Source organism: Dioscorea cayenensis, chromosome 4 (genome assembly GCF_009730915.1).
Source record: "Dioscorea cayenensis subsp. rotundata cultivar TDr96_F1 chromosome 4, TDr96_F1_v2_PseudoChromosome.rev07_lg8_w22 25.fasta, whole genome shotgun sequence".
Taxonomy (NCBI): Eukaryota; Viridiplantae; Streptophyta; class Magnoliopsida; order Dioscoreales; family Dioscoreaceae; genus Dioscorea; species Dioscorea cayenensis.
Window position 1 is genome coordinate 20,964,423 of NC_052474.1, and position 21,522 is coordinate 20,985,944.

Below are 21,522 nucleotides of genomic sequence, written 5' to 3' on the forward strand. Positions count from 1 at the left end.
ATTATAGTTATAGATTTTATATTATCAGCCAGGCTGGGCGGATCCTCATGGGAGTGAGCTGTGAGATTTTCTCTGGGCGGAATTTTAACCGGGAATCTGGAGAGATGTGGGACGGACGGGATCTCATTCCCGCCTCCACTCTAATGCACCGTGATTCCTAGTAAACCCGTGTTCTGAGTCTCGTCACTTGTGTAAACATCAAGCAGCATTTATTATTTCCTTTTCCAAAATTACCCCAAGACTCTCATTGAAACTCTCTTTGACTTGAATATGAGAGAAAAATATGAATATATAAATTAGGAGTAATTTTAAAAAAATAACTAATTTTTTATTAAATTATGTGAAATAACTAACTTTTTTGGTATATAAAATTTGATTACTCACGATAGATAAAAAAGAACGGACGGAGTAATAACAATAACAACAATAATAGTAACAATTCTTCTTCCGTCCTCTTTTTGTATTTTATTCTCATATATTTTAATCTATTGATGATTCTTTCTAAATATACTTTTCACATTTTTTTAATAAACAAATGCGTGAATATTCCCTGCATTTTCCCAAAAAAAAAAAGTAATTGCATACTTTAACCTTTCTTAAAAAAATTAATTAAATTATACAAAACATACAAAGAATGATACAACTCATGCATCTCTTCTCAGATTCTCTCTGCGGAACAAGACTTCACACCAATATATATATATATATATATATATTTCACTTGCTATATCGTCTTCTTACTGCATTCGAAATCCCTGAAAAGACGATGAGAGAATTCTGAACAGTCCGTCCGGGTTGTCGGCTTGAACCTGAAATCGGCCAGTTTAAACATAGCTATTAAACATAAACCTTATCGGTTTGCCACGATCACACAATGTGGCAGATCAAAAGAAATCAATCGAATGTCTCAGTAAGAAGCCGGTCATCGACCAGTGATTTGAGTATGTTTATCTAAGGAACAATACGATAATGAGCAAATATGAGTAATCCGAGTAACATACCCAGTGTCCTGCATCTTCGAGTACGTGCATTTCTACCCCGGCTCCCTCATCAGCAGCCAACTCCTCTGCAGAATGAATACGCTGGATATCTTCGAGAGCCCATCTGTGTAAGCTTCTCTCTGCTTTCAAGAAATTCACATGAACACCGCGAGGCACGTCATCCACAATTTTCCTGCGTATTTTGAAAGGTGCAACTGAATCTATGTATATGATATAAATCTAAACAAAAGTAATGCTTAATGATGATTACCATAGATTTGTTTCTTCGTAAGACTTGAACATCTCAGAGATACCTTCGAGATCAAATATCCAAGAAAATTCTGTTGTCGGTGAAGCTTGAGAGCTAACTGGACGCAAATTTGTCACCACCCACTTCAAGAAAGTTATAAAATGTGTCAGATTGTAATATAGGAATCAAAGTAAATGCTTATGGTGTTCAGCTAATTTCTGAAAATTACAATTAATGAGGATAGAAAACCTTGATTTAGTAAAGATTAATCTTCAATTTGATGCATATCCAAAAAGCAAATGACATTAAATCATACATTTGTATTGTTAAAGGCTATCAATGTACCTTAGCTACATCAGTAGAGAATCCAGCTTGCTCAAGAGCTTGCACAACTTCCTTCTTTGAAGAAACCTGTCACAGAAAATGAATATCAGATAATAACTGTAACAAGATTTTAAATTTGATAAGCCTGAATGATGGTTGATCATATGCCCTTCCATTATTGCTCTTATATAAAGGAAGTATCTCACATTCCAGACATCATTCACACAGTTCAGTTTTAAATAAGAATTGACACTCTGGAAAATAAATCAACAAGGAAACATGCCTGCTCTGGCATTCGACTCAAGAAATCAATCAATTCAGCAGGGTGATCTTCACCATCTCCACCAGCATGGACTTTTCCTGGGGTGGAATCAAGAACCCATACCTTCAGGAAGAAACAACAACAGTAAAGATTATAAATTCCATGTATTTATCATGGGAATAAAAACGACAATAATAACTTCCTTCAAGAAGGAGATTTGAAACAGGCACCCTTTACTATTGTGACAGAATCTAGGCACATTGCAGAATTGGTAAAATACAATAGGTTGCCAGCTAAGGAAGAGTTTCTGTTTGTTTAACTGATGCTCATATAATAACAATTTTATTCTTACCCTAACAGGTCGTGCAAGAGGCTTTGCTGCTTGGTCCACCATGCTCAAGGCCACTTAAAAATGCACAAGATAACAGTTAGAAAACAAGAGCATTACGTCACAGAAGATCAAAAATATTGGATAATCAGGCTAGTGATTCATCTAGAAACTACCTTTGCCACCAAAACTGTGGCCAACTAAAACTCGAGGTGTTACTCTAAGTTGAGCAACCTGTGCCACCAAAAAGAATTCAATGTTCAAACACCAATAATTCAAGATATAAAGGAGCACATTAAAAAAATAAATCAGCTAGAGAGAAGATGTTTTCTATGATCTCAAGTAGAATATATATGTGTATTATCAAAAATGAGAAAAGGGTGCCACAAAGTAGGTAGAAAAAACATACAAGCTTTAGCACATCACGAGCTGCTGAAGCAACAGTATGTGGACCACGCTTCTTTATTTTTGCAGAATCACCATGACAACGCAAATCAACTAACAGAAACTGCATGATCAGAACATAGTTTGTGAGCATGATAAACCAAAGTGATAGACAAGGACATTAAAAATATTGGCTAAATATCTGTGACTTTGTTTCCATATAGAGTACCATCCAGCTTAGCACAGACACAAGCACAAGAGAATAATGAGATTATGAAGTACTAAGAAGTAGAACCTGCCACATTGGAAATTCTTGGGCCAACCGCTTTGCAAAAGATCCTGAAAAGACATTAAATTACTAACAATCAGAATTAGAATGTAGTAGCAAGAAAAGTAAAAGTAAAAGAAATCACATTTCTGTGCACAATGATGTTCATAGTTGATGTTTCATATCCCCTGGAAAAAACATTGGAAATAACTTCTTCAAACATTATTTGAAGATCAAAATGGGCTAATAGTACAGAGGCAAGCCAGCTCGAAACACATCATATATAGCACAAACAACCTTCTTTATCAAACCGCAATATAGAAGTTCATCAAAATCATTCACATAGCAATGATAAGAGCATTATTGAGAGTCCAACATTTAAATCGAATGCTAAGCGGAAGAGATACAGAGCCAAGAAAGACAAAACACACAGAGAAACAGAATTACCAACATGATGGCTACAATAAGATGAAAATAAGAACCATATAATATTTTTCTAATCACACTTGTGCAATATAATATTTTTCTAGTCATATTAGGAAAGGTAATCGAGTTAAGCTTGGATTCATAATAGGCATGTAAATGAAGACTACTTCATACGCTTTTCATTTTTCTTGCAGGCACTTGATATTGTGGTTGCAAAAACTAAGAGGTGAGATGATAAGAAGTTATTAGCAAGAGACATCTCAAAGAGTACAGGTGCATCATGAGTGGCCACCTGTCAATATTGCCTCAAAATGACTTTCATGAAAGACCGGAGACACTACAAGCCATCAATATACCATCAATTTAATATGTACAGAATTAAGAAATAAGATAATGAAAAGACAGCTAAGAGCATCAAAACCCGTTGACAATAGTATGAAGAAAAGGGGAGCAAAAAGCATTGTTACCCCAATTCTTCCTGCCACCTAGAATTCCATGCAGGAGAACTGCAGTTGGTGGATCAGGGACCGATTTATCCATAAAAGAATTCCATCTAACCTGCCACATTGCAATGATACATATAAATAACAAAACCATATATCCATTTTGATCAATGACAACACAACAATGCAATTTTATTTCATAAAATTGTCCTCAAATCAAGGTCTGGGGTTCAAGTGCTCACACCAATCCACACTACCTTCAAGTGAAGGTTGAGGTCACAAAAACCATATCTAATTAATCAAAAATCATATGCAAAAAGACTTGGCAGTGAAGTGGTAAAAGTTCAATTGCACAAAATGAAAATGGCATAACTTACAAGACTTCCTTGAATAAGGTCATAAGCCTGCAAAAGATTGAGAAAGGTATCAGATTATATCAAAGTCCATGGCCTTGAAATTAAAAGCCATGAATCTTAAACTCAACAATGTCAAAGTCATAATTACCAGCACACCACTAACTCGGGCAACATCTTCCTCAACACCAACTCTATCATGTACCAGAGTCATACGAGTACAAAATCTTAGCACAGATGAAGATGATCTCCTCGGATTACTCAAAGATAACCGACCAAGATGGTATGCCCCATCCTAAAAAGAACAAAAAGAATCATCATGTAAGCATTATATGAGGCCCTTACAATAACTATTGAAATCAATAATAAGATACACAAAATATTGAACCAACTTCACAACAACAAAACTCCAAAGCTGTAAGCAAATGCAAGTAGGGAGGAAGCTAACTGCATTTGAATTAATGTGGATGGAAAACCCTCGCATGTCACAGCCAATGCTAAACCAATATATACCAAAATGCAAGTCACTTCAGCCAATTCTAAATTCATGGCAAATCGACAACCTAATTATACTTTAAAACCCAAGAAGATCATTACAACATTTGAAACATTCCCAAATTTCCAGCATACTATGAAAATTCCTCCATAGAATATCAAAAGGTGCAAGGAAAAATCAGATCATTACGACAAAAATCAGTCAAATTCGGACATTTTGAGAGAAGAACAGAACAAGAACCGAAGAAACCACAAATGCTGAAAAATTACAGACAAAAGAAGGAAAAAGATCGCAGCTTTGGAATCAAAACAAATCCGGATCTCACCTCACGACGTCTGAGAGCCCTAATCACAGGCCTCCGATCCAGGCGCACACATCTTGGACCATCAGCGACAAAGCCCGGCCACTGGCGCGTCGCAGCTAGATGCGAGGCCCCAGCCATGAAGATCCAAGAAGCCACAAAGGAATCAGGGCTTTCAAGCAACAAATGGCAGAAAAAAACAAGATTTCATCGAGTTGTGGTGATGTAAATCTTGAGGCGGAGAAAGCGAGGAAGATCGGGTGGGCGCTCAATAGCGCTAATGTGGCGCCGCAGCTGCGAACGCCTCGGCGATTTCGTGGACCTCTTTGGGGTGCGGCGCGGTGCGTGGTCTCCTGCGGATGTATGTATACGCGTGGTCGTAGATGCACGGCGCGCTCTCAGCGGCATTTTGTCAAACACTTGAATTGCAATCATGGACCACCTCCAAAAATGCCTTTTTCTTGCAAAAGCTAACCAAATTTCTCTAATTATTAATATTTATTAATGTCACCTTCTTTTATTTTATTTATCTAAATTTCATGCTTAATTACTTGTGAAAAGTTGGTTAAAATTAGTTAACAATATAAAATTAATAAAAATTTTATTAATTTTTCAAAATTAAGCTTATTTAAAATATGCTAAAAAAAATATGTAGTTGAATATAGTTTATTGGAAGTTATAGAAATATATTAAAAATGAGGGCTAAATTTAAAAAAAATAATATTTAATGTTTTACAAATTTCTAAATGAACAAGTAAAAAAAAAACCTAAAATGAGTAGGGGACAAGTAAAAAGAATTAGAGAGAGTATTATTCAATAATAAATACATATATTTTCATAAGTTAAATCGCAACTTCTTAACTGGTGTGAGGTGAGTTACTGAAGAGATTTATTGGTACAAACAATTGTTCTTTTTTTTTTAAATGTGAAATGTACAATTAGGGGCGTGCGCACATGAGTAATATTTGACTGTGCATGGGTCTTCATTTGTCTGACTTTGGAATTGAATTACAAACTTATACCACAAACCAGATATCCTTAGCACTGCTATGTTCAACACATTTTGAATCTGTATAATGAGCATTTTACAAACCAAGTTTTTTGTAATAAAGCCAATGGTACCGGATCAAAAGCCTTCGATAATTTTTCCTGGTACATAGATGATAAATAAACTATAATATTTATGTATATATTGAGAGGGTTTCACTTGTCATTTTTTCAAGATTAACCTCATAACTTAAAGTCTCCCTTCTATTTTACAAATATTTATTACATGTAAATTGTGAGCTTATTCCTTATTGTTTAATAAAATTCAATTTTTTTAAAAAAAATTATATAAGTAATATCAATTATAAAAAAAAAAAATTGCTAGTTGACAAGTAAAAAACGCATTATTAAATCAAAATCATAAAACATAGCCAAATGTATGACTCTTGAATGAATCTTTGTCCATTTCTTGTTGCTTTGATCCTTGCCGGCCAAATAGGATTTCATAATGTTGTATATATATATATATATGTTCAACTTATACATATGTCAATGCAACCTCTCCAAAGCACTGCATTATCATTTTGGGTGTTGTTTGAGCTTGATAAGATGAGCTCCGGCCGGCCAAGGATCCCTGGAGTCCCGGCGAGTGGCCGGAGGGATCGAGACGAAGATTTACTATTGTTCAAAGAGATGTTCAAAAGGGAGCGAGAACGTACTGTGAGTCTTCTTCAACCTGTTTCTGATGAGTTTGAGCCTTCACAAGCTGGTGAGGTTAATTTAATTTATTTTGATTATTATTTATTTATTTATTAAAATATAAAAATAAATAAATTAAAGCAATATTGTAAAAATCCAATCCCCGTGTTAGCTAGGTGAAAACGCACAAGTGGACTATTATTACTCTTGTGCATATGTCTCTGAGTGTATATGTGTTTGTTGCTGCTATTAAAATAAAAAAAAAAATTAAAAATATAAATATTATTTGTTTAATAATCAATTATTTCAATGCAGGAAATCTTCACTTATACAAAATTCCTTCAAGTAAAAAAGGAGCTGACACAGAAGAGAAAAATGATTATGATTGGTAATTAATTTATTTTATATAATTGTTTCTCTCTCTCTCTATATATATATATTCATTATTCTAATTTTTTTTCTAATAATTTGTAAATAATTATTTCATATAGGTTAAAAACACCACCGGCAACCCCTCTATTTCCATCACTAGAGTTGGAGGCTAATGAAAACTTGGCAAACATGGTTGTTCATAAGGAACTCCCCATCCTTCAACCCATCAAACCTTCAAGGGTATTTATTTATTTTTTTTTAAAAAAAAATTACATAGCTAATAATTAGTTTGTTATAATTTTATTTTATTTTTTTTAAAGAGTAGAAGGTGACAATGTTTTGATTATATATATTTATATATAAATGATACAGTTTTCAAGCAAGAATGAAGTAATAAAACCAACTCAGCGATCAAAATCACCGAGTTCTAGTTCCGTGTCATCTTCCCGCTCAGTGACACCAAGATTAAGGCCTAACTCGATGGCTAATGGAAAGAAGATGACGATGACAATGACGATACCGATACCGATGCCGATGCCGATGCCGATGCCGATGAATTCAACATCTTCTACTCATAATATCAACCAATCAAGAACTAATAAATCCATAAATTCCTCTTCTATTCCTTCCACCCCAATGAACATCAAAGAAGTTCCTACTACTAAGTCTCGGTGTGCTACAACACTTCCAGAAAAAATAAAAGTGAAACAAAGCATGAATAGAAGGTTATCATGCTCACCGAAAATGATAAGAGGAATCACAAATGAATATGACGAAGCCAATGTGAAAGTTCGGAAAATGAGTGTTTCTGAAAAGAATAATAATGTCTTGGCGGTAGTTGAAAGTAAAATGGTTGATAGGGGTAAATCCATAAATTCCCCATCTATTCCTTCCACCCCAATGAACATCAAAGAAGTTCCTACTGAGTCTTGGCATACTACAACACTTGCAGGAAAAACAAAGGTGAAACAAAACATGAATAGAAGATTATCATGCTCACCAAAAATGATAAGAGGAATCAAGAGTGAGTCTAATGAAAATAATATGGAATTTTGGAAAATAAGTATTCAAGAAAAGAACAATAATGGCTCAATGGTAGTTGGGAGTAAAATGGTTGATAGGATGTTGAATGCAAGAAGGATCACAGATTTAAATGGTGAGAAGAAAACAATGATCAAGGCTCAAGATGATGTCAAATTTGGGAGGATCAAAGCGGAGGCTTCACTTGATAAAACTTTCGAAAATTTGGTATGTATATATATATATATATATTTGACAATATGGACAAACCACCTATACATATTTTTATTATTAAACATTAACCATGCATTGGAAGGGAGTAAAACCTCAATCTCCTACGTCAAATATTTTAACCACTTAGCTATTGTGACACTAGCATGTATATATCTTGATTTAGCTTAAATATTTAGGGTGAATCAAGTTTTCCCAATTTATTTATTTGCTTCTTGTTTTTCAGGATGAGAAGAGAAGTCAAGGAATGAGGAGCTGCAATTTGGTTGAGGCTAGAACAACAAAGCATAGATTCAATGTTGAAAACAGGACTCAATTGTTAAAGAAAAAAGTTGATGATAAGAGGAATAAATTTGTGATGAGTTGAATGCAAAACCATCCTTTTTATTAGATTAAAATTAAAATTATTATTATTATTATTGTGTTTAAAGAGTTTTTTTTTTTTAATAATAGACGACAAGTGCCCTTTTTTATATGAATATAAACAGTACCAAACAGTACTAGAACCCGGATGTACTATGAGAATAATATAAGAATCCCAGATGAACAGTATATAAATAAATAGTACGGTAAACAATACTGTCCGGAGAGGGATTTGAACCCATGACCTCTCCTTATACTTTGGTGTTATACCATTGGGCTATCCAATGGTTAACATTTAAAGAGTATTTTTATCTTTTGAGTGGATAATTAATTTCAAATCCAATTTTATGGAATTCTTTGAGAAGGTATAGTGGTTGCAATAATAACTAAATAAATAAATAAATTATTTGTTTTAAATTTAAAAAATAGAAAAAGGAGGAAAAAAAAAAAGAAAGAAAGAATAGCTCTTATCCAAAACCTCAACCATTTTAATCCCAAAATTTTCGACCAACCTCAAAACCCTAGCCCAAAATTTCTCCAAATCTCTCATGAATTCTCTCCAAAACCCTCAATTTCTTGGAATCCTAAACATTTCTCCTCCTCCCAAGCTCCCAAATCCCAGAAAGTCCTTCCCTTTCGTTAATCCAATCTCTGGCCGTCTCACAGATCCTTCAAGTTCCCATATCTCTCTCAAAACCTTCATCTTTCCTTTCCTTTCCACCCCTCTTCCTTCATTTGCAGCTGAAGTGGATGAATCCAGTGGGAAGATCAACATAGAGTCCATTCTCATCTCCATTGATGATTTCTTCAATAGGTATCCATTCTTTGTTGCTGGAGTTACTTTCATTTGGCTTGTTGCTATACCTTTGTTTCAAGAGTATGTCCTGAGGAAATGCAAGCCCATTATGGCCATTGATGCATATCGAAAATTCCGAGACTTGCCGAATTCTCAGTTGCTGGATATCAGAAAAAAGAAGAGCTTTATGTTTATGGATTCCCCAAATTTGAGTATTTTCAGTAAGAATACAGTTTGGATGGAGTTTGATGAAGAGAATGAGGATTTGTTTGTCAAAGAAGTATTAAAGATATTCGAAGATCCTGGGAACACTGTTCTCTGTGTTCTTGACAAGTGAGCAATTACTTCTGATCTTATAATTGTTTTCTTTGTTTTTATATTTAGTTTGTGATTTGTCTAAGTTTGTATTATAGCTTTGAAGATTTATTGATTTATATAATGCATGCATTAGGAAAGAAATATCTCACTGAATGAATGAATGTTAGTATGAGCTGAGATTCGAACTGTGAATAAACATGTCTCTTTTGACTAGGAATATATTTAGAAATATTGTTGCTTTAATGTTACAATCATCCTGTTCTCTTGTTAAGTATTTCCTCTGTTGTGGAAGGTAGCTTTGATGGTAATTCTCTTAAGGTAGCCGAATTACTATTCAAGAATGGCTTTAAAGAAGCATATGCAATTGAAGGTGGCCTCCGGGGCAAGGATGGATGGGAGGTTAGTCCTTTGAGCTTGTCAGAAATTTGTAGTTTTGTTAGATTATATATATATATATATATATTTGCTCTGTTTTGAGGTATTGCATGCTTATTGCGGTCAGGCCGTGTGGGTGGGCAGCCGATTGTTTGCACTCTTGGTTCAAATTGCTAAGATTATTCACATGAGTAGTGTACTAGATTTATTGTGGTTCAAACTATATAACTTTGTCTTTCGAATAATGAAACATGATGGTCATTGTTCCTAGAACATTTGTTTGTCGTAGGAGATTCAAGAGGACCTCCTTCCACCGTCTGTGCGTGTTTATCCGAGAAAGAAGAAGAAGAGCAAGAAGTTGAGCCAATCCAATCTTAATAGTCTAGTGAAAGACGAGAAAGCCAGTGACAATGATCAAGCACTGAGCAACAATACTGAAAATGGATATGTTAGTACCATGAATGAAGTTCCTCCACAAGAAACATCTGTTCAACAAAGGCCATTGTCGCCGTACCCGAATGTATGATTGCTCTCCGTCTTCGCCTTTCTCTTTTAGTGTTATCGACATAATTAAATGTACTCAAACTCAAAATTCACAGAAGTTTCTTTGTGGATTCAGTATTCCGACTTGAAGCCGCCTTCTTCTCCAACTCCGTCAAAGCCTCAGACTTGAAAGCTAGATAGAAGCCGATGAGAGTGACCTCATGATGTCGTTTTTCGACATTCTACATTTAATCATCACTGATTATCTTTTTCTTCTTTTGTGTAGATTTGTTGAAATTTTTGTTGTGAATTCAGAAGAGCATTCATGTCTTAGTTTTACTCCAATCCTTGGTAAGTTGTATGTCTCTATGTAATATGATGTTTTACATAGTTACCTATATACCCTTGAGTTAAATTATAGCATCAAAATAAGGGACTTAGGAATTATTTGTAACCCTTTCTTTTTATTTTTGAAGTTTTAACTAGGTTACAATGTGTGTGCCATTTTTTAAAAAATTTTAACGTATATTGTATATATTAGATGCCCAATTGGTTTTAATTAAAAAAATCATGGTTTTTAATGTTTTTATATATGATATTTAATTATATGCATTACAAAGAGGTTTTACATTAAGAAATAATTTTTTTAAAAAGGTACTTAATTTTACAACTATTTTCCGTTGGTGAGAGGTAAAAAGACTCTTCAATTATTTAATGAATAATAGTGTAAAATGACACTCCTACCCTTGAATTGTTATTAAAACATTAAAAATAATATATAAGAAAAGGCTTATTTTAGGATAAGTCTTGTTGGAGGTTTTGTTTTTGGGTCAAAAGTTTGTTGTTTAAGCTGATTGCTTTGGCAATATTCTTATCAAAAATGAAATAATGTTTTCTAAATATTGTTCATTGGAACTTAGCAAATTTGGTTAAATATGTCTAAATTAGTAAGATATGATTAAATTTTAAATGAGATCCACTTAAAAAAAAAAAATAATCTACATGATCTTAATATATATATATATATATGATATTCTTTTGCTATTATTTCAACAATCACTTTCTCATTGTCTAGCAAAACACAATGGAAAGAAATATTTCCATGAATTTATCTAATTTCCATCATGAAATATAGTCCATTAATATTTAATTTAGAAAGAATCTCTTATTATTAACTACTAATTTCTATGATTTAAAAAAATAAATAAATCCACTATTTATTTTTATGTTTTATTTTTATATTTTTAGAATCTTCACACAATCCTTATTTTTAAACAAATATTAAAAAGTGAAAAATGCATTACAAGAGAACTAGACATCAAGGACACTGCTTCACATGAACCCCTCAAAAGAAAAAATTACAAATTATAAAGGCATGAAATATGAACAAGTTCAATTAGGGATGAGCACAAATATTAACTTAATCTCTGAAATTTTAATACATCTATATTTTTATCTTACGAGATTGGAATCAGCTTTTTCAGTAAAACACAAATAGTCTAAATAAAGGATCCAGTGTTAATAGATCAAAAGGTCATTGCTAATTATTTATAAAATTTTATAATATATTTTAACATTAATAAATATAAATTAGTCCCCAATATGATAGTAAATAAGACTCACAAATACATGACCATATTTCTTGCCATTTTCAATGGTTCCACAGGTTGCATTCATTTACCACCTCATTTTATTTTTACTCAATATTTTTTTCCTTATTTTTACATATTAATTAAATATCACATTAAAAAAATTGACAGTAAAAAAAAAAAGGGTATAAATCAAATAAACATACATTGGTCCCCAACATGGAAGTAAATAAGATTCACAAAAACCTGAACATATTCCTTGCCACCTTCATCTGGTCTGGTTTGAGTGTGAACTTGATGGTTCCACATGTCACATTCATATACTACCTCATTTATTTTTCCCCAATATTTTTTTCCTTATTTTTACAAATAAATTACACATTATATTAAAAAAAAATTAAAATACTCTCTTCGGTTTTTTATATGTCACAAATCCATGTTTTTTTATTTGTTATTTTCTAATATAGAAGTATTTATTATTTTTTTTCTAAAATTATTCTTAATATTATATTAATTTTTTTAAAAAATAAATATGAAAAATAAATGTGAAGATATAAATTATAAGTACTTTTAATGAGATAACTAATCTTTTATAAAATTTTATAAAATAATTAAATTATGTGATATTCGATTAATCATGGTATATAAAAAAAAAAAGAATGAAGGGGTAAAACAGTTATAAATAAATAAATAAATAAGTAAAAAGTAAATTGACAATGACAAATGTGTGATTGTGAATGTGTAGGTGGGTGGGGAAGGGAAAAGGCTCCCCAATTGCAATGTGAGTAGTAACCATCAAAGCATTAAAGCATTTAATTCCAAGTGATTGATATTTCAAACCCAAGTATATATGTGCATATGCATTTTATGATACCCCCTGCACTCATAATAAATATATATAAATATTCATTACATTTATATTATTTGCATTTATAGCAAAACATTGCATTCTTTATGCTCCATGCTTGTGTGCCTTCATTTACTTCCTCTCTCTCTTTAAAAGAGAGAGAGAGAGGGAGAAAGAAAAGAATGAGTCAAATCACTAGATGATCTCATCTCATCAGAGATCAGTGTTTCTCTCTCCCAAATTTTTATTAAATTACATTTCTTTCCTTTCTAGCTCTGATTCTCATTCAACATCAAAATCCCAATCAAAATCAACAAAATAAATAAATAAACAAATAAATAAATAAATACAACTTAGTTTATAAGAACTCAAAAAGCTCACATTTTTTTCTCCTTCTCCAACCTTGTCTCTTCACCATCTTTGAGTGTGTTTCCAAAATCAAAACTCCCTTTTTTTTCATCTTTTCTCACCATTTCTCAATCCAAGATCCAATCTTTCTTCTTCCAATGGCTGCATCATCATCATCTCCAATGGGATCAACCATCTCCATCGCTTCCTCTTTGGCCACCACCACAACAACCACCACCTCTTCATCATCCTCATCTTCATCTTCTTCTCCATGCGCCGCATGCAAATTTCTCCGGCGAAAATGCCAACCGGACTGCGTATTCGCGCCGTATTTCCCGCCGGACAACCCTCAAAAGTTCATCCACGTTCACCGCGTCTTCGGCGCCAGCAACGTCACTAAACTCCTCAACGAACTCCACCCTTACCAACGTGAAGACGCCGTCAATTCCCTCGCCTACGAAGCCGATATGCGCCTCCGTGACCCCGTCTACGGCTGCGTCGGCGTCATCTCCGTCCTTCAGCACCAACTTCGGCAACTCCAGATCGAGATTTCATGTGCAAAATCCGAGCTTTCCAAGTACCAGTCCACGTTCGGCCCTCCATCTTTCTCCTCTTCCAATCCTCCCACCACTAATCTTATCAACATCAATGCTCAACCGACGGCCATGGGCTCCGGCATTGGCCACTTCTTTCCGACGTCTCATGCTAGAGAACCACCACAACCGCATTTGATGATGATGAGAAACTCTTATGATACTTATGATGATAGTTTAGTCGCTGCCGCCATGAATGCTTCTGCTGCTAGTTTCGTTCCTTTCGCCGGCGGTGGCCAGTTTGCAAGACCCAACGCTGCTGCTGCTGCTGCTGCTGATGATCGTCCCGGTATTGGCCCTTCTGAGAAACCTTTGTGCTCATGATCATGATCAGGTATTTATTTATTTATATAAGTTTTCTTTTTTGTTCTTGTTCTTATATATATATATATGGATTGATTTTGATCTCCTGATCTTGATCTTGAACTTGATCTTGATATGGTGGTGCATAGAATAATGGAATTGCACTTGTTATGCAGGATAAGAATTGAGAGTTAAAAATAGATAGATGAAGATGATCAGGGAACTCAAGAGTGTAGTGTTACTTTTTTATCTCTTCTTCTTCTTCTTCTTCAACTTCTTTTTCTTTTAATGAATGTTTAGTTTGTTAAGTTTGTTTTCTTGCTTTCTCTTGAATTTCAATCCAATGTTGTATTTGACTTGCTGAATTTATCATGTAGTAATTAATTCTGCTACTGCTTCTTGTTGTTGTTAAGTGTCGTGATTTTCTTCTGACATGAAAAGCATTTAGTTTCTTGAAATGGTTTGTCTAACTTTTGAAATAAGAGATTCAAGCAATCAAAGAAGGTCAAATGAAGTGGTCAAATTATAAAGAGTATAACTAAAGTCACATTGAAACACTACCACCACCACCACCACCACCACCACCAAAGTCTATGAAGCTATGCAGGTGTTTGTCAGTTTCATAAGTTTAGTGTTATGCAAGATATTATATATATATATATAAACTCTAGAGGTTAATAAGATTGACAAAAACTGGAAGATGACAAGGTGAATGAAAAGGAGTCATAAAGGCTACCAGAAATATGCTGTTTTGCAGGGACATACAAAGAACCCACCACTCCTATAAATTTATTTCTTTTCTGATATACTCTCTGCCTCAATGATGGTCCTCCTTCCTCTCTCTCTCTCTCTCTCTCTCTATATATATATATTTATATATACATCAATATATAAATAAATGCATGTCCAATGCTCACGTCTCTTCTACTACTAATACTAATATATATACTATTTTGAAAATGGTTAAAGATTTGATTACGGAGAAGAGGAACTGATGAGGAGGAAGTCAAAGAAAGGCACACAAGAAGATGAAAGGTCCAATCAGATGGACAAGGTACGGTGGTGGATTTGTTTAAGGGATGAAGCCAAAAGTGTCTAGCAAAACAGACTATGAGAGAACAGTGATGGTGATGTAGACTGTTGATAGGGTTGCCTATATACCCGACACCCATAACCCTCTAAGTTTTCATAAATATATATATATATATATATATTCAAAAGAAACACAACAACACTACCCAGTAATATATTTTATATATATATAAATACACACACAGAGAGAGAGAGAGGAATGAAAGAGCAATCAGCACAGACATCCACAAAGCAAAGAGAAGGCAAAGTCTTTGATATGATATGAAATGAGAGGAATAGAATAAGAGAGAGGGAGAGAAGGGAGTTATGGCGAAGGGGGAATGAATGAAGGCATTTATGGGACAAGGGCAAGACTATGAGGGTTGATGGAGTGGGGTGCACAAAGGAACCTAATTGTTGACCATACATTGATGATTCAGCTCTTCTTGGAGTTTGCTCTCATGTGCACACATTTCTAGCTCTATGCTTGGCCTTTAATTTCATCCCTTCTGTCCCCCTTCCCTGACTTTGCTTCTCTATATCCATCCATCTGCTCTTTGGTTTTTCTTTTGTATTTTAGTGGCATCAACATGAACATCTATACACGTAGCTATACACACTTGCATGCATGGGATATCCATCAATGTGTACATAATATATTTAAATAGAATAAATACTCCCTTAGCTAATTGTACATTTAGGTATTTTGATCACTAGATCATAATTTAAATATTATTATTTATAAAAATGATGTATAAAATTACTATTGATTATTATGTCTCGATATTTTATGTATGGATAGACGGTGCTTATTAGATAAAAATCTAAAGAATTTTCACCGTGAAACTTCTTTAGATTTGATATTTAGAAACCTACCCAAAAAAAATAATCATATATAAATATTATTATATATTTAAAATAAAAATTAAAAATAATTTATTTTTACTAACAAAATTGATCCAAGTGATAAGATTTGAACCTTCAAGCAAGTGATTTTCAATTTGAATTTTCATGCACACAAAAAAATATCTACGAGAAGAGAATTTTTTTTTATAGGATTTCTAATTCTTTTTATTTTCATTTTATCACTCTACCTTATTTTATCTGTATCAAAAAAATTAAAAAATATATTTTTTTTTCTCCTTACAATGCATTATATAAAAACTTTTTTGGTTGAACGGCTCCACGTCTATACATACCCTTTGTTGTGGCTAGACTGCTTGTCAAATGTGTTGCTAGTACAGCCTGCTAGGAGAGTGTTAAGGCGACTAAACTCCACTGCATTGTGCTTATCGACTTTATAAAAAAAATTTATATATTTTTTTATTGAAAATTTTATTTTTTAAAAAAAGAAAAAAGTGGTAAATGCTTTTTGTGTTTTTTTTATGATATACATGTAGACATGATTTTTCTTTCAATATATCCCAATTTCAATTTTTTATTATATATATATATATACATATAATCTCTCTCTCTCTCTCTCTCTCTCTCTCTCTCTCACTGAGTCACTCACTCACTCACTTTATATATATATATACATATATATGCATAAAATATAATAGATTAAAAAAAAAAGTAGGTATGATAACAAAGAAAAGAAAAGGTTTAAAAAGTTTTTACTGTGATTATCAGAGAGTGAGCAGAGAAAATGAGGTACTGAGATTGGACATCTCAGATGCCAACCTTTTATCATAGTAAAACCCCCCGCCCACTGCGTACTCTTCTTTCTTTCCATAAATGATTCATAAACGTACACTTTTTCCCATATTTTTATTATTTATTTATTTATTCTTATCATTATTATTTCTTCTTATTTTCTCTCTCTCTCTTTCTCTAGTCTTTTTAGCTATACTTGAGTTCTCACCCTCATGCTCATGTTAATGACTTTTTATGGTCAATTTGATTCACCTTTTTATCCTTCTTCTTCTTCAATCTTGGGAGGTGGCGTACTTGTTGGAAAGTGTACGGTGAGATCACTGAAACTAAAGAAAACACTTTCATTGATTTAACAACACTCTTCTCTTCTTCTTCTTCTTCTTCTTCTTCTTCTTCTTCTCTTTATATTATTATTATTATTATTATTATTATTATTATTATTATTAAGTATTAATAAGTAATAATCATGCAAAGTTGGCATGCATGGCATGCTATGCTATTATTTTTTATATATGTCTTACTAATACTCAAGTATTTTCTTTGAGTGAGAACTCATTTGGGAGGAGCTAGCTAGCATGTTATGCTGTTACTTAATTAATTAGTTTTTTTTTTGTCTGTTTGTTTAATAATGATTGTTGAAAAAGATGAATTAATAAGGTGAATTAAATTCATGGTGTATGTGTAATGTGTATAAATAAAAAGAAATTAAGGGGGAGGGGGACAAAAGGGAGGAATTGAAGGGGAAGGGAATTAAATGAATGAGATGGATGTTGACTCATGATATGTCCACGTGCCGGCGCTGTCATCCCCATGTCCCATCCCATCCTTCTCTGAGTTCTCTCTTCTTCTCTCTCACCATTTCTTCATTTTTATTTATTTATTTATTTTTTAATATTTTTTTCTTTTCTTTTTCTTATAAAAGTGTTTTTTTCACATTAATTTTTAAAAAATAAATTTATCTCTAAACATCTTTAAAATATTGAAATACAAATATCCTCAATCTCAGTTTGAGTAGCGGAGATTTAATCTTGTCTTGCACAATCTTAGTTCATGTATAAAAGATAAAAACTTCATTATTGTGTTGAATAATTTTATTAACATGTTTAAATTAATTTAAGTTCACTTTATTGATATTATCTTATTTAATATGACATTGAAATTGAATATAGAGGTTAATTTGAGATGTTACTTCATTATTATTAATAAGGTTAATAAAGGTTTTAAAATTGACTTGTTAATAGATTTTATGTTGAATATCTTTTATCAAACTGGTTTTGATAGATTTTCTTTCATTGTTATATTCACGAGTAATAACATATTGGATTTTATTATAATAGTGTTAAAATGTGTTTGAGTTCATTATATTCATCTCAATTATCTACAACCTCACTTTTATTATATGAGATTAATAAAGATGTCAAAATAAATATGAATTGGGTTAATTTTGATTTGCAAATTAGATTTCCTCCATTTTACCTCATTATTATAACTCATTATTATAAGTAAGTTAATATAAATATTGCCAAAGCCATTCAATTCAAATGGTTATAGCGGCATTAACTCAGAGTCTTTTGTGAGAAAAAAATACGGTGTGTGTTTGAATTGAAATCCATGTAAAGGGAATAACTTCATGGGAGTTTGGACTCTTTATGAAAACCGAATAACTTAAAATGAGAACACGTGAGGCATTAATTCTAATGTCCACACACATCTGTTGACTAACCAAGGGTTGTTCCCTTTGTTAAAATAATAATATATTAGTATTATTATTATTGATTGATATATAAAATTCTAGTTTAGAGATGTCAAAGCAAGTTGGCTTATAGGTTTTGGGTTAACCATATCCATATTGTCTTATATATTGTTATAAATAAGATTAACGGAGGTGTCAAAAATAGATTTAACACATCCAATTTGATTGCCTTCATTAAGTTTTTCCCATTGATTTTACCTAATCTTTACAAGTAAAATTAACATAAATTTCAAAATAGATTGATTTGATAAAATTCAATCATGATTGATAGGATTGAATTATATAGATTTGTATTGATTTATTGCACCTTTATATGCTACAAAATTGATATAAAAAATAGTATATTTGATTTAATTCAATATAATAATCGATCTAACATCTAGATTGAGGATATAGTAAACAAGTAAGTCTTTTTTTTTTTTCTTTTTTTAATAATCAGCCATTATAAAACACATTAAAATACACAAATAAAAATAATACATAAACATCCCATTTATAAATTACTTTAAATCGGATAAATTAGAATAGTTGAAAATAATGTATCAATAATAATTAGAATTTAAAAGTTGAAAATTAAATACTCCCGTCATTCCTAAATACATACTCCCTCCGTTCCTTTTTAGTTGTCACATTCAACTAATTCACACTGATTAAAAAAAATTAGTTAAAAATTAGTTGATTACCTATATTTAATAAAAAAATCCATTACTTTCCAAAACTACCCCTATTTAAAACCCTAAGTAGAAAATATAATTTAATGCTTAGTTGATTTTAATTTATTGAAAATTGTACAAGTACATTAAATGAAAGGGTAAATTTGGAAAAAAATTATTTAATGTTGCACAAAGTTTCTAATGTGACAAGTAAAAAGGAATAGAGAAGAGCTCCAAAACATGACAACTAAAATGGAATGAAGGGAGTATCATTTAAGGATGTTGCACAAAAATTAAGGATATCATTAAATTATCTAAATTTTAACATAAAAAATAACTAAATTACTAAACTATCTTTCTATTTTGGAATATATTTTTTTTTTCTTAAAACGACATGTATTTTGGATCGGAGGGAGTAGTTTTTAGAGTTTGAGAGGGTATAAAATAACATAAATGTCAAAGGGCCTTTGGTTGAGCGGTACTGATCTTCCACATAAGGCTTGATTTGTGGGACTCTAAAAAACACTGGATGCATTAATGTCAAAAGATCCTCAATGTGAGTCGATTTGTAACTCAAATCCTGTGCCACCGGGAGAAGGTGCATGGCTAAACTATTAATTATCAGCTGTGTATATACCTTGACTATATATATATATATGCTTGTCACATTTGTCTAAATAAATAAATAAATATAAAAATAAAACAACATAAATTCCATTGATTCTAATCACCTCGTCCTTGCTATTTTAATAAATATGTGGAAGTTATATCTAAAACTAAACTATAATAAAAATTATTTATAGATCAATCATATGTTAGAAAGAATAAATAAAATAAAGAGATATGAATAGATGAAGAATGCAGACATTTAAGATTATTAGAAAATTGTTAAAATTTTTGAAAAATTAGATTATATGTTGTTTGTCTAGATATGAGTCACATTATTCAAACTCTAGCATGTGGATTCCATTGGAATAAAAAATGTATTTATTTAATTGCATTATTAAGAGGAAAATGACAAAACCATCACTGATTACAATGAGTAGTAAATTCCATCAGAGAATAGTAAATAAAATTGAAGATAATTAACTGGAGTTTAAGGTAAAAGACAAGAACGGAAGGACAATATTTGGAATGAAAGAAAATTAATAAATAGAATTTATAGAAATGGTGATGATGGGACTCAACATAAATTGTGAAATTTCAATTAAAAATCTAATTAAAAATAGGTTTGTACGGATGTCAACAGAAGCTGGAGTTGAAAACTCTTTAAAAAATTAAATAGTAATTTATTCAAAGAAAAAAAAAGATGGATATTTGCATATTAACAAAGAATTTCACTGATTGGTGCACACACCCTTAACTATTGAGTTGGTTGCATTTATTAAAAATAATAATAAATAATTAAAAATATCTTATGGTATTTGCAATAGCTAATAATTTTCTACTTTTAAATTTTATTTCCCATGGAGTTTTTATAACTATCAAATCAATTTCAACTTTTATGCTACCAAAAGTTATTATTCTATTTTTCACCATCATTCTTATTTTTATTTTTATTTTTATTTTTTTGCAAATGTTCTTCATTTTATTATTTTATTTTTTTAAAAATCTTCGTCTTATTCTTATTTTTATTCTTCTTAATTATGATTTTTTTGCTCTTGTGTTTAAGTATTTCAATTTTTCTTTTGTTCATAGTTTTGTATTTTTATTTTTATATTATTTTTTTTGCAGAATTCTATTAGAAGTGCCCATTCTTTTTATATTAGTTAAGATTGAAATTGTGAAGGAAAAAAATATAAATAGAAATAAGATTACCAAGACAATGGGTTTTAATAAGGATTTATGGATTAGATTAATGGGTTAACTAAGCCTAAAAGATCATTAACTAGCTAGTGACTTTAACATAACAAGCAATGAATGAATATAAATTGAACCTTAAGAGATAGATAACCATTTGAATAATTGATATTAATTGACCTTTAGAGATGTCTAACCAGTTAATAACTTTTGACTAATCTCTAAGATATAGCTAACAAGCTAATGACTTTAGATGACCAAATAAGGGATGAATATGAACTAATTCTTAAGATATAGCTAACAATCTAATGACTTCAGATGACTAAGGAATAAATTATGGACTAACATCTAACATATGGTTGTTAAGGAATGAATAAGAACTAAGAAAGGAACAAGAGAAAATAATAAAAAATAAAGAATATTGTGAGAAGTATAGGTTCAAATATATAA

General features: G+C 31.7%; 4 protein-coding genes across 4 annotated transcripts; 3 read left to right on the top strand and 1 right to left on the bottom strand.

The window, feature by feature from the left end:
* Positions 1-570: 570 nt before the first annotated feature.
* Positions 571-5,200, bottom strand: LOC120257938 (protein ABHD11-like). The gene is made up of 13 exons (XM_039265245.1): positions 4,840-5,200; positions 4,170-4,313; positions 4,043-4,069; positions 3,690-3,780; positions 2,824-2,867; positions 2,554-2,652; positions 2,321-2,378; positions 2,169-2,221; positions 1,838-1,939; positions 1,576-1,641; positions 1,252-1,373; positions 1,002-1,173; positions 571-809 (listed from the first exon to the last, which is right to left on the bottom strand). The coding sequence occupies exons 1-13, from the start codon at positions 4,954-4,956 to the stop codon at positions 738-740; spliced, it is 1,167 nt and encodes a 388-aa protein (XP_039121179.1). The 5' UTR covers positions 4,957-5,200; the 3' UTR covers positions 571-737.
* Positions 5,201-6,379: 1,179 nt separating this feature from the next.
* LOC120258769 (integrator complex subunit 6 homolog) lies at positions 6,380-8,491 on the top strand. Its single transcript, XM_039266204.1, has 5 exons — positions 6,380-6,571; positions 6,817-6,889; positions 6,993-7,113; positions 7,246-8,121; positions 8,351-8,491. The coding sequence occupies exons 1-5, from the start codon at positions 6,412-6,414 to the stop codon at positions 8,489-8,491; spliced, it is 1,371 nt and encodes a 456-aa protein (XP_039122138.1). The 5' UTR covers positions 6,380-6,411.
* A 459-nt stretch (positions 8,492-8,950) lies between these two features.
* Positions 8,951-10,913, top strand: LOC120258013 (rhodanese-like domain-containing protein 4A, chloroplastic). The gene is made up of 4 exons (XM_039265349.1): positions 8,951-9,616; positions 9,898-10,000; positions 10,266-10,496; positions 10,596-10,913. Exons 1-4 carry the CDS (start codon positions 9,036-9,038, stop codon positions 10,647-10,649), a joined length of 969 nt encoding a protein of 322 aa, XP_039121283.1. The 5' UTR covers positions 8,951-9,035; the 3' UTR covers positions 10,650-10,913.
* A 2,288-nt stretch (positions 10,914-13,201) lies between these two features.
* Positions 13,202-14,495, top strand: LOC120258327 (LOB domain-containing protein 6). The gene is made up of 2 exons (XM_039265701.1): positions 13,202-14,170; positions 14,316-14,495. Exon 1 carries the CDS (start codon positions 13,402-13,404, stop codon positions 14,158-14,160), a length of 759 nt encoding a protein of 252 aa, XP_039121635.1. The 5' UTR covers positions 13,202-13,401; the 3' UTR covers positions 14,161-14,170; positions 14,316-14,495.
* The last annotated feature ends 7,027 nt before the right edge of the window (positions 14,496-21,522 follow it).

Coding starts and splice junctions, on each gene's coding strand:
- LOC120257938 (XM_039265245.1), bottom strand. CDS start 4,956: ATGGCTGGGGCCTCGCATCTAGCTGCGACGCGCCAGTGGCCGGGCTTT. Junction 4,070..4,169: donor CCCGAGTTAGTGGTGTGCTG/GTAATTATGACT, acceptor AATCTTTTGCAG/GCTTATGACCTTATTCAAGG. Junction 2,653..2,823: donor AAGAATTTCCAATGTGGCAG/GTTCTACTTCTT, acceptor CTGATCATGCAG/TTTCTGTTAGTTGATTTGCG.
- LOC120258769 (XM_039266204.1), top strand. CDS start 6,412: ATGAGCTCCGGCCGGCCAAGGATCCCTGGAGTCCCGGCGAGTGGCCGG. Junction 6,572..6,816: donor GTTTGAGCCTTCACAAGCTG/GTGAGGTTAATT, acceptor ATTTCAATGCAG/GAAATCTTCACTTATACAAA. Junction 8,122..8,350: donor ATAAAACTTTCGAAAATTTG/GTATGTATATAT, acceptor CTTGTTTTTCAG/GATGAGAAGAGAAGTCAAGG.
- LOC120258013 (XM_039265349.1), top strand. CDS start 9,036: ATGAATTCTCTCCAAAACCCTCAATTTCTTGGAATCCTAAACATTTCT. Junction 9,617..9,897: donor GTTCTCTGTGTTCTTGACAA/GTGAGCAATTAC, acceptor TGTGGAAGGTAG/CTTTGATGGTAATTCTCTTA. Junction 10,001..10,265: donor GGGGCAAGGATGGATGGGAG/GTTAGTCCTTTG, acceptor TGTTTGTCGTAG/GAGATTCAAGAGGACCTCCT.
- LOC120258327 (XM_039265701.1), top strand. CDS start 13,402: ATGGCTGCATCATCATCATCTCCAATGGGATCAACCATCTCCATCGCT.